Raw genomic sequence first — 14,849 nt, 5'->3', positions numbered from 1 at the left:
TTTTTTATTTTTAAGTTTTACAAATTGTGTAACAGATCGTACTACTCTACTCCACTGAATGCAACTACAAATCTGCCAAAATCGATGTTCCTTCCGCGAAATAGACAAACGGAAAATTTCACTTGCCTACAAAATCATCCATCTTGTAACTACTGTTGCCTTCGTGTTACTGACAATGTGACAAAAACCAGTTGCACTGTGTGCCTTTAGTTGTAATTTTATTCTTTGTTTTGGCATTATGTACACATTTTATGGATTAAAATATGATTCTATGTTTCCTCTTTTTATCCATTCAGTGTTTCAAGATGACCACTGGCTGGTTCAAACTGGTAATAGCATTACAAAATGTTTATGAGATTGTGTAAAAAAATGTCAATGATCACTTTATCTCCAAGACAATATGTCGTTTTCTCCATAGTTAAATGTTTTACTCTATGTTTTGTTTTCTTTTAATAAGTTCTGTACATGCTATGGTAAGTTCCTATGTATTGTGTCACTGATACAATCTAATAAAAATAAATAAATAAAAATAAGAAATTAAAAACTTTTGGATGCCACGTGCGGTGTTTGAATACCATGCTCTCGGAATGAGTTGTGATGTTTAAAAGTTACTTCCTTGTTCAAAATGGGCAAACATTTGACAGAGAGTCAAGAATTATCTACAACACCCAACTCAAGAGTACGAATGAAAATTACAAAACTCGGCAATTTACGATGTGCTTCAAAAATTAATTAATTCTTTCACATTATCTTAGAATACTACAGCAAGTTCTTATTTTTCAGACAAGTGAATACAATATATATGAGAAGATAACAAACCTGCATCAGAATCACTATCTGAATAAAATGGATTGAAATCCGAGCTCTGGTTGCTGTCAGATACACTTTCACTGCCATCGGAGTCCGATCCGGAAAGTTTGAATTCAGAACCAGAGCTATTACCACCACCTGCGCTGTCCTTATCCATATCCGAATCAGACTCATCTGACGATGACATTCGAACCCTTTTCACTGCTCGCTGAGCTGCTTGCCTCACTGCAAAACGTGTTCGTGTTAATGAGAAATCTCAAATAACTATCACTAAACAATAATTTTGCAAAACAAATACTGTGTTAATACAACAACAACAGTTCTGGCAGAATGTCAATAATTTAGGAGCAAAGAGGACAACCCACTGAACAGATCAAGCAATATGTCGACAACAGGCCCACAAAAAAAGAATGAAAACTTTCCTCAAAAAGATAGCTACATTTTCCAATCGATTTGTTGTGCCTGTCAATGACTCGATGTTGCTATTATTCAGTGAGTTGTCTACTTTACTCCTAAATTATTACATATTAATAATGGTTAAGGTTCTTGTGCTACTGAGGAACACACAGCACTGGCAGGGATTATGTACTGTTCATGTAATTCAGTATCATCATTCATTGCTGAAAATAAGACAACTTAATTCTGTACTACCCATATGCCGGAAACTTTTTTTATTTCTAATATAATTAAGTTTCTTGCACAGTATGTTGGAAAAGTTAATCAAAAATAATACTATTCAGGAGCAAAAATTCATAAAGTTTGCAAGAAATTAGAAACTAAAGTCGGTAAAGACTTAATTATGAATTGTCTCATTTTATGTTTGCATGATGAATTATCTGTTACAGTCAGATAAATGCTTCACAGATTTAGTGCCATTCCAGACTTGTACAGAGATTACATTCAATGAAGACAACAGAGAAAGTCGTCGATAGCAGGAGACCAACTACGTACGTCAAATCTCGTTGCACTTGTAGATGACGGCTATGTCTTATCATATTGTCCACAAAATAGAATACAAAAGTCAGCTGTATTCCCGGAACTGCACTGTTAATCAACTGAACCAAGAAAATCTGAGAGCTCCCAATCCGTGAAGCATTTGCCCAAGAAAGTCATCGTGAAGGACTGTACTCGCATTTCTGATATGGCACTCTTGTGAGCAATCCTATCTTCAAATTACACTTATCCTGGCCTCAGCAACCAGACACTGTGGTCATGTGTGCGTGTGAGTTGCGTTTGCGTGTGCGTGTGTGTGTGTGTGTGTTTCCGACAAGGCCTTATTGGCTGACAGCACACTTTCTGACAGTCTTTTTTTGTTGTGCCTATCTGTAACTCAGCATCATCATTGTATGGTGAGTAGCAACTATCCTTTTCATAACATTGTTACATTCCATCCTGGAGTTTCCTTTGTTTGACTTATCCTCTCATGCCACTTGTACTTACCTACTTTCAAATAAAATGCAATGTCTTATAATATTATCTGTCAATAGTGCAAAGTCATAAGGAGGATGTCTCACATAGCAGACATCATATGACTTACAAGATTCAATGCGCCATTGTTTGTGAAATAACTCAGTATAGGAATCTTAAGCACGAAAGCATATCTTTCATAGCACTCGTGCACATAGAATATTGCACATTTCCATTCATACACAAAACACGCAACATTTGGAGTGAATGTCACTTCTTCAATTTCTGAGATGTTTAGCAGTCAAGAGGCACACAAAAAGAGATCAAAATTGATGGTGCAATTCCAGACAATGTCCTTTTGCAAAGCTAACAACAAAGGTATATGGACACAAGGGTATACTGTTGGGCTTCCTACATTATCCCGGCACCGCAACAAATTCTTTCTGTCTGAACACACTAACTGGGTACAATGAGATATCGAGGGAAGTCAAGTTTACAGATTTTGGGAACCGCCTAGAAGCTGGGTGTACAGGGTTAGTTGGAATAAGGAGGCAGATTGACTGAAGGGAGAGGTTCTGCTATAAACCTGGGGATTTATGTACGGACTTGGGGTTATAATGGACTTGTGGGTTGGGATCACAGTGGCACGGGTTGTACCAAGACAAGCCAGACAGTTGGCAAATGCCTTATGTCAGGTAATCACTGCAGTTCATCACGACAGTGGTGAACCCTATGTCTGCAGAGAGGATGGATCACACTGGAGTCTGGATCAAAACTGTGAATGACTGCTCCTTCTTCTGTGCTGTTCTTGTGAATGCAGCAAGAAAAGGAGATGAAGCCACAGTGTAGGTAAGCAATAAAGGGAAGGTAACCATTGGGCATTGGGTGGCTGGATGAGAGACAGCAAGAGGTTCACATCTTGAAAGGGAAAGTTCACTGTTTCAACAGTGGAAACCTGGGTTGGAATAGCAACAACATTTACTCCCTGTAAAAGTGACACATCAAGCTGCAGATGAGCACAATGAAAAGACTTTTACACACAGATCATTTGGCCAAAACCTTCTTCATAAAGGAGCAGAAAAACACACACATGAACACAAGCAAGCACACCTCACACTCACATGACAGCTACACCTCCACCCAGATTTCTCTCAAAAACAAGGCGAGCATCTCACAGCTGAGTAAACTTGCTCAGTATAGGGGATTAAGTTTAGCTACAAGTAGGGATACTTTCCTGAATTATTTATAAGCTGCATGAAACTGAACCAGGGCAGCAAAGACCTTTTGGTTTCTCTTAAAGAGTTCCTTTGAATGTGATGCTTCATAACGACAGTGGGAAGATAATAGAGTATACATGGGGATGATCAGTCACAGCTGAAGAATGTGATGTGCCTCTGTTTGTTGGTAAGATAATAGGAAACTGCAGTTCATTCGTGACACTGCTCACAGCAAGTTACTGTGATCCATACTGGAATAAGGCTCAAATGTAAGTTGCACAACACCCTTCTAATAGGTAACAATGAGAGAAAACATAGGAAGACAGAACAAATGGCGTTGGGTTCTGAAACCCCCACATGATTATGAATTAAGTCCCATGCTTCTTGACAGAGCGTAGGGGAACGATGCGGGCGACCCGCACCACCGCACTAGGCGAGGTCCTAATGAAGGTGGTTTGCTGTTGCCTTCCTCCAACCGTAATATGGATGAATGATGATGATGTGAAGACGAAACAACAACACCCTGTCATCTCGGGGCGGGTGAAAATCCCTGACCCCGCCGGGAATTGAACCCAGGACCCTGTGCTCGGGAATAGAGAACGCTACCGCGAGACCACAAGTGGTGGACCCCACATGATTAGGCCACAGGAAACTCGTAAACACTGGAATTTAATAGCTTCGAGAAAGATTCCTATTCTACATCTACATGGATAATCTGCAAATCACATTTAAGTGCCTGGCAGAGGGTTCATCAAACCCTATTATTCCAATCTCATATAGTGTGCAGAAAGAACGAACACCTATATCTTTCCATACGAGCTATGATTTCCCTTATTTTATCATAGTGATCGTTTCTCCCTATGTAGGTCGATGTCGATAAAATATTTTCACATTCGAAGAAGAAAGTTGGTGAATGGAATTTCGTGAGAAGATTCCATCGCAATGGAAAATGCCTTTCTTTTAATGATGTCCAGCCCAAATCGTGTATCGTTTCTGTGACACACTCTCCCATATTTTGTGATAATACAGAAAGTGCTGCCCTTCTCTGAACTTTTTCAATGTACTCCGTCAGTCCTATCTGGTACGGATCCCACACCACGCAGCAGTATTCTAAAAGAGGATGGACAACAACAAAGACGCTGTACTATTGTACATATAAGTAAATATTTTTTCCATCTGATTTTTCGATAAACTAGTGTAATTGATGTTCTGATTTCATTTCTTTTTTGTTTCATGTCATTGTGTTAAGAAAACTGTAAACGAGTTTCAATGTGAATATTAATGTTTATGTCAAATATCAAGCAATATTGTAACAGAATTGAAACGTAAGAAACGTTGAAACTGTTGTAAGATGTTTAAAATTGTAACTGTGCGTTTGGTCCATACGTAGGCAATGTGTTAGGATATGTAGAATGCAAAACCTCGGGTGAATACCCTGTCTGTAAGGGAGCGGTAAAAGGTGGATGGCAGGGGAGCGCGGGAAAATGCACGCGGGCACTGCACGGCACAATGGGTTCAGCGGTAGTTGGAGTTTGGCATTGGTCTGAGCAACACGTTCTGGAGTGAGGAGGCTCTCCTGGAAGACGTAGTTTCACTGAGCCTCGGGTATGCTGTTCCAACGCCCATACAGCATGGCAATATTCCATAGGCACTAAATGGAAAAGTATTGCGACGCTAAGAAGAATTAAAGTGCCGATACGTCAAGAGCCATAGCTGTGGTTGTATGTGTGCTCTGTGCCTCGCCATCTCGCTGCATGCCAACCGCCGCATCGATACAAGCAGGTTGAAACTTTTAGTACTGTATGCGTATGGACCATAGAGTGAACTGTTCAATAATAACCTAAATTTTACCAGAACTTTCCCCTCATTTAATTATCCTCACAACTAACCTAGGCAGGGTCCTTTCCAAATGTTGTGCAATCCGAGTGTCCCGAAATGAAAAATTAAATTTTGTGTTAATAATAATTACTTGCAGACCTAGTTATGTTACAATGGTGTTTAAAGAACTGTTTTGTTAATGAACCAGTAAATGAATAACGAAGGTCTAACGAAGTTGAAAGATAACTTTAATATTGATATAGTAATGAAGTTTAATTATTTCGAGACAGATATAAAGGTATCTAAATGAGAAGTAAATAAGATAAAAAGGTAGTAACTCATATACTGGAAATCTTGACCGCATGATAATTTCAGTAATCAATTTTTTTAATACAGGGTGATTCAAAAAGAATACCACAACTTTAAAAATGTGTATTTAATGAAAGAAACATAATATAACCTTCTGTTATACATCATTACAAAGAGTATTTAAAAAGGTTTTTTTTTTTTTTTTTCACTCAAAAACAAGTTCAGAGATGTTCAATATGGCCCCCTCCAGACACTCGAGCAATATCAACCCGATACTCCAACTCGTTCCACACTCTCTGTAGCATATCAGGCGTAACAGTTTGGATAGCTGCTGTTATTTCTCGTTTCAAATCATCAATGGTGGCTGGGAGAGGTGGCCGAAACACAATATCCTTAACATACCCCCATAAGAAAAAATCGCAGGGGGTAAGATCAGGGCTTCTTGGAGGCCAGTGATGAAGTGTTCTGTCACGGGCTGCCTGGCGGCCGATCCATCGCCTCGGGTAGTTGACGTTCAGGTAGTTACGGACAGATAAGTGCCAATGTGGTGGCGCTCCATCCTGCTGAAATACGAATTGTTGTGCTTCTTGTTCGAGCTGAGGGAACAGCCATTTCTCTAACATCTCCAGATACTGTAGTCCAGTTACAGTAGCACCTTCTAAGAAAAAGGGACCAAAAACTTTATTGGCTGAAATGGCACAGAAAATGTTCACCTTAGGTGAGTCACATTCATACTGAGTTGTTTCCCGCGGATTCTCAGTGCCCCATATACAGACATTGTGACGGTTGACTTTCCCGTTAGTGTGGAAAGTTGCTTCATCACTAAACACAATCTTTGAAACAAAAGATTCATCTGTTTCCATTTGAGCAAGGATAAAATCACAGAAATCGATTCTTTTAATCTTATCAGCTGCAGACAGTGCTTGAACCAATTTCAGACGATAAGGTTTCATAACTAACCTTTTTCGTAGGACTCTCCATACAGTTGATTGTGGAATTTGCAACTCTCTGCTAGCTCTGCGAGTCGATTTTCCTGGGCTGCTGCGAACAAATGCTTGCTGGATGCGTGCTACATTTTCATCACTCGTTCTCGGCCGTCCAGAACTTTTCCCTTTGCACAAACACCCATTCTCTGTAAACTGTTTATACCAATGTTTAATACACCACCTATCAGGAGGTTTAACACCATACTTCGTTCGAAATGCATGCTGAACAACTGTCGTCGATTCACTTCTGCCGTACTGAATAACACAAAACGCTTTCTGTTGAGCGGTCGCCATCTTACCATCAACTGACGCTGACGCCTAGTCAACAGCGCCTCAAGCGAACAAATGTACAACTAAATGAAACTTTATAGCTCCCTTAATTCGCCGAGCTTAGCTCTGCCTTTTGTCATTCCAGAGTTTTCAATTACTAAAGTTGTGGTATTCTTTTTGAATCACCCTGTACAGTGATCATAACAGTTTCAGGGTCCCCCCCCCCTTTTTATTCATTTGAATTCTGAAGTGTTCCACATTGGTTTGACCAGCAAAAGTTAAAGTCAATATATAAGTCAAAATTTATCAGTGTTTTATCTTTATCAAAATTGACATTTTGTGTGTGGCTCGAAAGTGCTATTCCTAGGGTAACCTATGCCCTATTTTAATCAGATCAATAGACAGTATAGAGCCCTGTAGTATACATTATAGTGCAGTGTTATGTATTCATGATTTTTTTCATATCAGTACAGAACGTGAAACTATCAGTTCAATAGATATTCTGGTTCTAAAATTCTACTATATTATGCAGTGTTACTACTTGTTGTTTTGCATGAATATACATCAACTTGTACAGGGAAGAAACTCAGTTAATGCCTAATTAGGCTGGCGACCGTATTATCATCAAATTGGTAGCATCTTCAGTGTTGCTTTTGGTACACACTGACGTACAATTGCATTTCGAACTTGCTTGACGGATCATTGTTATTACAGAGTGGGTGTAAGTCTGATTTGCCACCGTTCAGGTACACGCGGTCGATATCTATACGAAGATCCTTTCTCAAAAGGTGAAGCCCGTTCACTTACCATAGTACAGGCTTTAAGAAATATTGTGTGCCCAATGCGCACGTTACAAAACGTAGTGTAGGAAGTCTCCTTAGTAGATCTGTTACATTTTCCAAGTGTCCTGCCAATAAAACGCAGTCTTTGGTTAGCCTCTGCCACAACATTTTCTTTGTGTTCCTTCCAATTTAAGTTGTTCGTAATTGTAATACCTAGGTATTTAGTTGACTTTACGACTTTTAGATTAGACTGATTTATCGTGTAACCGAAGTTTTAACAAATTCCTTTTAGCACTCATATGGATTGACATCACACTTTTGGTTACTTAGGGTCAACTGCCAATTTTCGCATAATTCAGATACCTTTTCTAAATCGTTTTGCAATCTGCTTTTCTTAATCGTTTTGCAATTTGTTTTGATCTTCTGATGACTTTATTAGTCAACAAACAACAGCGTCCTCTGCAAACAGCCTAAGACGGCTGCTCAGATTGTCTCCAAAATAGTTTATATAGATACGGAACACCCAAGGGCCTATAACACTACCTCGGGGAACACCAGAAATCACTTCTGTTTTACTCGATGACTTTCCGTCAATTACTACACACTGTGACCCCTCTGACAGGAAATCACAAATCCAGTCACATAATTGAGATGATATTCCATAAGCACGCAACTTCACTACAAGCCGCTTGTGTGGTACAGTGTCAAAAGCCTTCCGGAAATCCAGAAATATGGAATCGATCTGAAATCCCTTGTCAATAGCACACAACACTTCATGTGAATAAAGAGCTAGTTGTGTTTCACAGGAACGATGTTTTCTAAACCCATGTTGACTGTGTGTCAATAGACAGTTTTCTTCGAGGTAATTCATAATGTTTGAACACAATATATGTTCCAAAATCTTTCTGCTTATCGACATTAACGATATGGGCCTGTAATTTAGTGGATTACTCCTAATACCTTTCTTGAATACTGGTGTGACCTGTGCAACTTTCCAGTCTTTGGGTGCACATCTTTCGTCAAACGAACGGTTTTATGCGATTGTTAAATATGGAGCCAATGCATCAGCATACTCCGAAAGGACCCTTATTGGTATACAGTCTGGACCACAAGACTTGCTTTCATTAAGTGATTTAAGTTGCTTCACTACTCCGAGGATATTTACTTCTACGTTACTCATGTTGGCAGCTGTTCTCGATTCGAATTCTGGAATATTTACTTCGTCTTCTTCTGTGAAGGCATTTCGGAAGGCTATGTGTAGTAACTGTGTAGTAAATCTGCTTTGGCAGCACTGTCTCTGATAGTATCTCCATTGCTATCGTGCAGAAAAGGCACTGACTGTTTCTTGTCGCTAACAGACTTCACATATGACCAGACTCTCTTTGGCCTTTCTCCCAGGTTTTAAGACAAAGTTTCGTTGTGGAAACTGTCATAAGCATCTCACATTGAAGTCTGCACTAAATTTCAAGCTTCTGTAAAAGATTGCCAGTCTTGGGGATTTGGCGTCTAAATTTGGCATGTTTGTTTCGTTGTTTCTGCAACAGTGTTCAAACCTGTTTTGTGTACCAAGGAGTATCAGCTCTGTCGTTTGTTAATTTATTTGGTATAAATCTCTCAATTGCTGCTGATACTATTTCTTTGAATTCAGGCTACATTTCGTCTACACATATATTGTTAATTTGCAATGAGTGGAGGTTGTCTTTTAGGAAGGCTTCAAGTGAATTTTTGTCTGCTTTTTTGAGTAAGTATATTTTTCACTTATTTTTCGAGGATTTGGGGATTGCAATGTTCAATCTCGCTACAACAACCCTGTGTTCACTAAACCCTGTATCGGTTTTGATGCTCGTTATTAACTCAGGATTATTTGTTGATAAGAGGTCAAGTGTGTTTTCACAACTGTTTACTATTCGCGTGGGCTCATGAACTAACTGCTCGAAATAATTTTCAGAGAATGCGTTTCGCACAATTTTGGATGATATTTTATGTGTGCCTCCAGAATTAAAGATGTATTTTCGCCAACATATCGAAGGTTAATTAAAGTCACCACCAACTATTATCGTATGAATAGGATAAGTGTTTGAAATCAAACTCAAGTTTTCTTTGAACCTTTCAGCAACTGTATCATCTGAATTGGGAGGTTGGTAAAAGGATTCTATTATTATTTTATTCCAGTTACCAACAATGACCTCTGCACATACTAACTCACACTAAGTATCTACTTCAATTCTGCGACAAGTTAGACTACTTCTAACAGCAACAAACACGCCACTGCCAACCATGTTTAGCCTACCCTTTCTGAACACCGTTAGGTTCTTCGCAAAAATTTCGGCTGAACATATATTCGGCTTTAGCCAGCTTTCAGTGCTTTCTATTAGCACTTGGAGCTCTGGTACTTTCCCAACACAGCTACGACAATTTATAACTGTTACACCAATGGTTGCTGTATCTATGTTCTTCCTGTGTTTGGCCTGCACCCTTTGTGACTGAAGCCCTTCTTGTGTTTTCCCTGAGACCCTCTAACCCATGGGTTCCCAAACTGGGGGGCACGCAACCCCCCGGGGGGGGGGGGGGGGGGGCGTGATGATGTTGCAAGGGGGGCGCGGGTGGAGTTAGCGGTATAAACCTGATATTTCTTTTTAATATTGATATTTTAATAAAAATGAATGTGCAGGTATTAATGATAGATTATGGTGCTAAATGCAATCGTTTGGCGTCCCACTTCCCGCAATCCTATCTCAATAACCTATCCTAGAACATACAGCTTTTGAAGATCACGTTTAGAATGTCACACACAGAAACTCTCAAAATTACGAAGGCGATATGCGTTAATTCTAATATATCAGATTTGTAAACAACTTACTTCTGACAACTGGAAAACAGAAAAGTCAGGTATTAACTACTCCGTACATTTGTACAAATGAACTGAACGTAATCATGTTATAACTTTTAGCCGTAGTACACTATGTTCATCAGAGTAATAATCACTTATACTGCGTAACTGCAAAAATGCCGTTTTATTACCCTGTCAACCGGCAGATCCCCATGTGATGCGATTACAATGACTTTAATAGATTGTATACGCTTCAAATGAACTGGCGGGTTCGTAATTTGGACGCCAGGGTTTTGCCCTTTGTCACCAGAAAAATGTGCACGACGTTAATGCGAAACTAGTACAAGTGTTCGTTCTGAGCAAAGTACTTCACGCTGTTCTGGAAACATTGTCGTGACTGCTAACAATGAAACATAACCCAGCTAGGTAGACAATGAAGTCCATTAGTGAGGCCACTTTTTTTTTTTTTTTTTTTTTTTTTTACGGTCAGTACTACAGCTCTTTCATTCGGATTACTTATCCGACAAAACAGTTATTTTTCTTTTGCCTTTTTGAAATACGGCATAATTTCATTTGAAATTAGTGTACGTTCTTTTCTGCGACAATGGCTTCTTTTGGTACGAGTACAGAGATAACTGCTTGGCACTGTGCACAGTTTCCAGCGGTGTGTGAGGTGTATCCATGACCTTACTTAATTACTGTGAAATTTGACAGCCAATTCATTGATGTTCCCTCAAAACTTATAACATTTCGTTTATAAGTAATGAAAGATAGGGGCATGAAAACGATTTTCGCATAAAACCCCAGGCTGCACTGCTCAGAACAGCACTGCAGAACAGGTAGCAAATTCTTAGGGTGCCTGTGGGCTGTTTCCGCCCTAATCCATGAAAAGCCCGTCTCTCCCAGGAAGAGCCCTGCTCGGCCACCAGGTCGCAGACAGACAGTGCACTGACTACCTGCGCTGCGGCTGGGCTTCCCCGTTTCTCGCCCCTCTCCTCACAGGCAGTCATCTGAGGTGCCGACAGACGACAGTAGCTTTCCTTTATTTCAGTTGGTTGCTTGCAGTTGTTGACACATCTGATGTATTGGATTTTGCTGAAATCACGTTGAATCTTTCACAGTTGTGCCTCAGTAAAATCAGTGTTAGTGCGAAATTATACTGTTAACTTCTTGTTTTCTTTTTACTTCACCATGAGTGTCGTGAAAAAACGTAAATGTAATGATGATTATATCTAATACGGTTTTGCCTCAATACAAGAAAATGCTGTTGACCAGCCGCAATGTGTTATTTGCTATGAGGTATTGAGCAATGATTCCATGAGACCTTCTCGTCTGGAACGCCATTTGTGGGCAAAGCATGGTGCATTGAAAGAGAAGCCAAAGGAATTTTTTGCTGCAAAATGTGATAATTTGAAACGAATGAAGTTGGACACTGCTGGATCCTTCGCTCAGACATCAGAAAAGGTACTGGAAGCCTCGTATGAGTTCGCTACTTATTTCAAGGACCAAGAAAAGTCATATTATCGGAGAGACACTAGTCAAACCCTGTTTGTTGAAAGCTGCTGATATTGTTCTTGTGTCAGAAAGTAAACAAAAATTTTCACAAACCGCTTTCTGACAATACTGTGAAATGTCGGATTGATGATATGGACGAAGACATACAAAATCAATTAGTTACGGCCGTCAAACAATAGCAGTTTTTTGCAATACAGTCAGACGAGAGTACCGATGATGCGAATTGTTGTTAACTGCTAACTTTTGTTCGCTATATAGAAAATGAACCGATTAAAGAAGAGTTGCTGTTTTATACAGAGTTAAAGACAACTTCAGAAGCAATTCATATAATGGCAGCCGTCTCTGAATTCTTTTGTAAAAATGAGTTATCATGGCAGAAACTGATTGGCGTATGCACAGACGGCGCCCCATCAATGCTTGGATGTTGCTCAGGATTCGTGCAGATGGTCAGAGAAAAAAAAAACCTAGTGTTACTGCTGTGCACTGTGTAATACACCGTCAAGCATTGGCAGCTATGACACTTCCAAAGGAACTCAATAATGTCTTGAAATTGTGCATCAAAATCGTGAATCATATTAAAAAGAGTGCGTTAAATTCCAGGTTATTTACGGCTCTTTGTGAAGACTTGGGAGCAGAGTATAAAACACTTTTATTTCATACAGAAGTACGCTGGCTCTCAAAAGGAAATATGCTAGGAAGATTATTTGAACTTCGAGACGAAGTGATTCAGTTTTTGGAAAATAACAAACAAACTGAATTGTATGTGGAATTTAGAACGCCCGGTGTTCATGTTGCATTGGCTTATCTGTCAGATATTTTCGAATATTTAAACACATTAATTTGAAATTACAAGGTGGAAAGTCAAACATAATTTTTCATCGGGTTGCTGTCAAAGCGTTTACTGATAAGTTGTAACTATGGAAACGTAAAGTTTTAGCCTGCAATTATTACTGCTTTCCCAGATTGTTTGAAATCCTGGAAGAAGCCCGATTTCAAAACGATTCTAAGGATACTGCTACTAAGAGTAAAATATCAAACCATTTGCAGCACCTCATTGATGAATTCGAACGATACTTCCCTAACAGTTGTGATGATAAAATTTATTATAGGTTAGCGACGGATCCATTTCACATTGACGTGGATGTGTTGCCAGACAGACTACGAGAGGAAGTCTTAGAAATAAAAAATGATTCTGCAGTGAAGTATGACATTGAGAAGATGGATAAGCCTTTATTTTGGGTGAAATATCTCACGGAGTATCCCAGCACAGCAGAACAAGCACTGAAACTGTATTTACCATTTTCAAGCACTTATTTGTGCGAAAGAGCATTTTCAGCAGTAGTGGCGATAAAAAATAAGCTTATAAGTAAACTCAGTTTCTACTATTCAGCCAAGAATTCAAAATCTTGTTAAAAATATGCAAGCTCATGCTTCACATGGATTTATTTGTTTGTTTCTTACCATTTGTGTGTGGAAATAATATTTTTATAATAAATACGTCAAATTATAAGAGAACTTGTTATTTTCCTCCTAACTATCCTTACATGTAGGTAATACTGTAAAATTATAAAAAAACTATTTTGAAGAAACAAAATAAAATAAACATAGTGAATCTGATTTAAATATAAATACTGCGTGTGATCCTTATGGATTCTGATATTCCGTGCGGTATGTTATTTCAACTAATAATAGTATTTCTTCTGGATGAAGACACAGCGAAAGTTTATCCTAGATATGGCAAGCGAAGAGTAGTCCTAAAATCGTATACTGGTGAAGAAATGGTGTGCAGCAAGGGAATGTAATCAAGGCAAGGAAGTTGTTTTATTCACAATTTTTAAAGTTCTGTGTAGTCTGCACGATTATTTCGTAAAACTTATTTTTTATTTTTTGTCTGGTTCTGGGAACTGGGCCTTTGTCGCCATTCAATAACTGTCGTTGTTGACATAAATGCCAACCTATGCGCAATGACAATGGGGAGCGCTATAGGCGTACAAATCAGTGATATTCGTTAACACCGTGACTGAGTGACAATTTTTGATAATGAGTGAAATTAATAAGCTACACACAACTTAAAATAATGGCCCACATCCACTAATCTGCAAAGGTCGCAAATGTTTTTCCTTGTTTACCAAGGACTTTTTTTACTTTAGGAGTGGCTTCTAGACTGATGACGTAATAACTGCGAGTCAATACATTAACAGTCCACCATGTTACATGACATCACTATCACAAATTTTTCAATAGTTGCTTGATAATTAACAAAAATCTCTATATTTTTTTTAGGGGAGGGGGGCCACAGAAGTTTTCTTTTCGGCAGAAGGGGGGCGTGACAAACAAAAGTTTGGGAACCTCTGCTCTAACCTAAAAAGCCATCCAGTCCATGCCACACAGCCCCTGCTACCCGTGTAGCCACCTCCTGCATATATTGGACACCTCACTCATTCAGCGGAACCTGAAAGCCAACCACCCTTTGGCGCAAGTCGAGGAATCTGCTGCCTACACTGTTGCAGAACCATCTGAACCTCTGATTCAGACCCTCCACTCAGATCTGTACCAGAGGTCCGCAGTCGGTCCTGTTGACTATGCTGCAAAATGGTCAGCTTTGTTTTCGTCTTGCAAGCAAGACTGGCAGCCTTTACCACTTCCGTTAGCTGCTCGAAACCAGAGAGAATCTCTTCTGATCCAAAGTGACACATATCATTGGTACCGACGTAAGCAACTACCTGCAGTTGGCTGCACCCTGTGCTCTTCATGGCATCCTGGAGGACCATTCCACATCTGGAATTACTCCACCTGGTATGCATACAGAGTGCACATTGGTTTTCTTTCCCTTCTTGTCAGCCAAGTCCCTAAGGGGGCCCATAATGCGCCTAATGTTGGAGCTCCCAACTACCAATAATCCAAC

At 39.5% G+C, this 14,849-nt stretch overlaps 1 protein-coding gene across 2 annotated transcripts in view; it reads right to left on the bottom strand.

Annotated features, from left to right (window-relative positions):
- The window catches only part of LOC124711125 (protein strawberry notch), a 265,197-nt gene that overhangs the window by 109,770 nt on the left and 140,578 nt on the right, over positions 1-14,849 (bottom strand). For both annotated transcript variants that reach the window (XM_047241011.1, XM_047241013.1), the window contains one exon: positions 820-1,035. In XM_047241011.1, the coding sequence (XP_047096967.1) occupies positions 820-1,035 (216 nt within the window). The remainder of the gene's footprint in view (positions 1-819; positions 1,036-14,849) is intronic.

The sequence above is a fragment of the Schistocerca piceifrons genome, chromosome 8, assembly GCF_021461385.2.
Source record: "Schistocerca piceifrons isolate TAMUIC-IGC-003096 chromosome 8, iqSchPice1.1, whole genome shotgun sequence".
Taxonomy (NCBI): Eukaryota; Metazoa; Arthropoda; class Insecta; order Orthoptera; family Acrididae; genus Schistocerca; species Schistocerca piceifrons.
The sequence above is the reverse complement of the archived record's forward strand: the minus strand, read 5'-3'. Positions and strand labels throughout refer to the sequence as shown.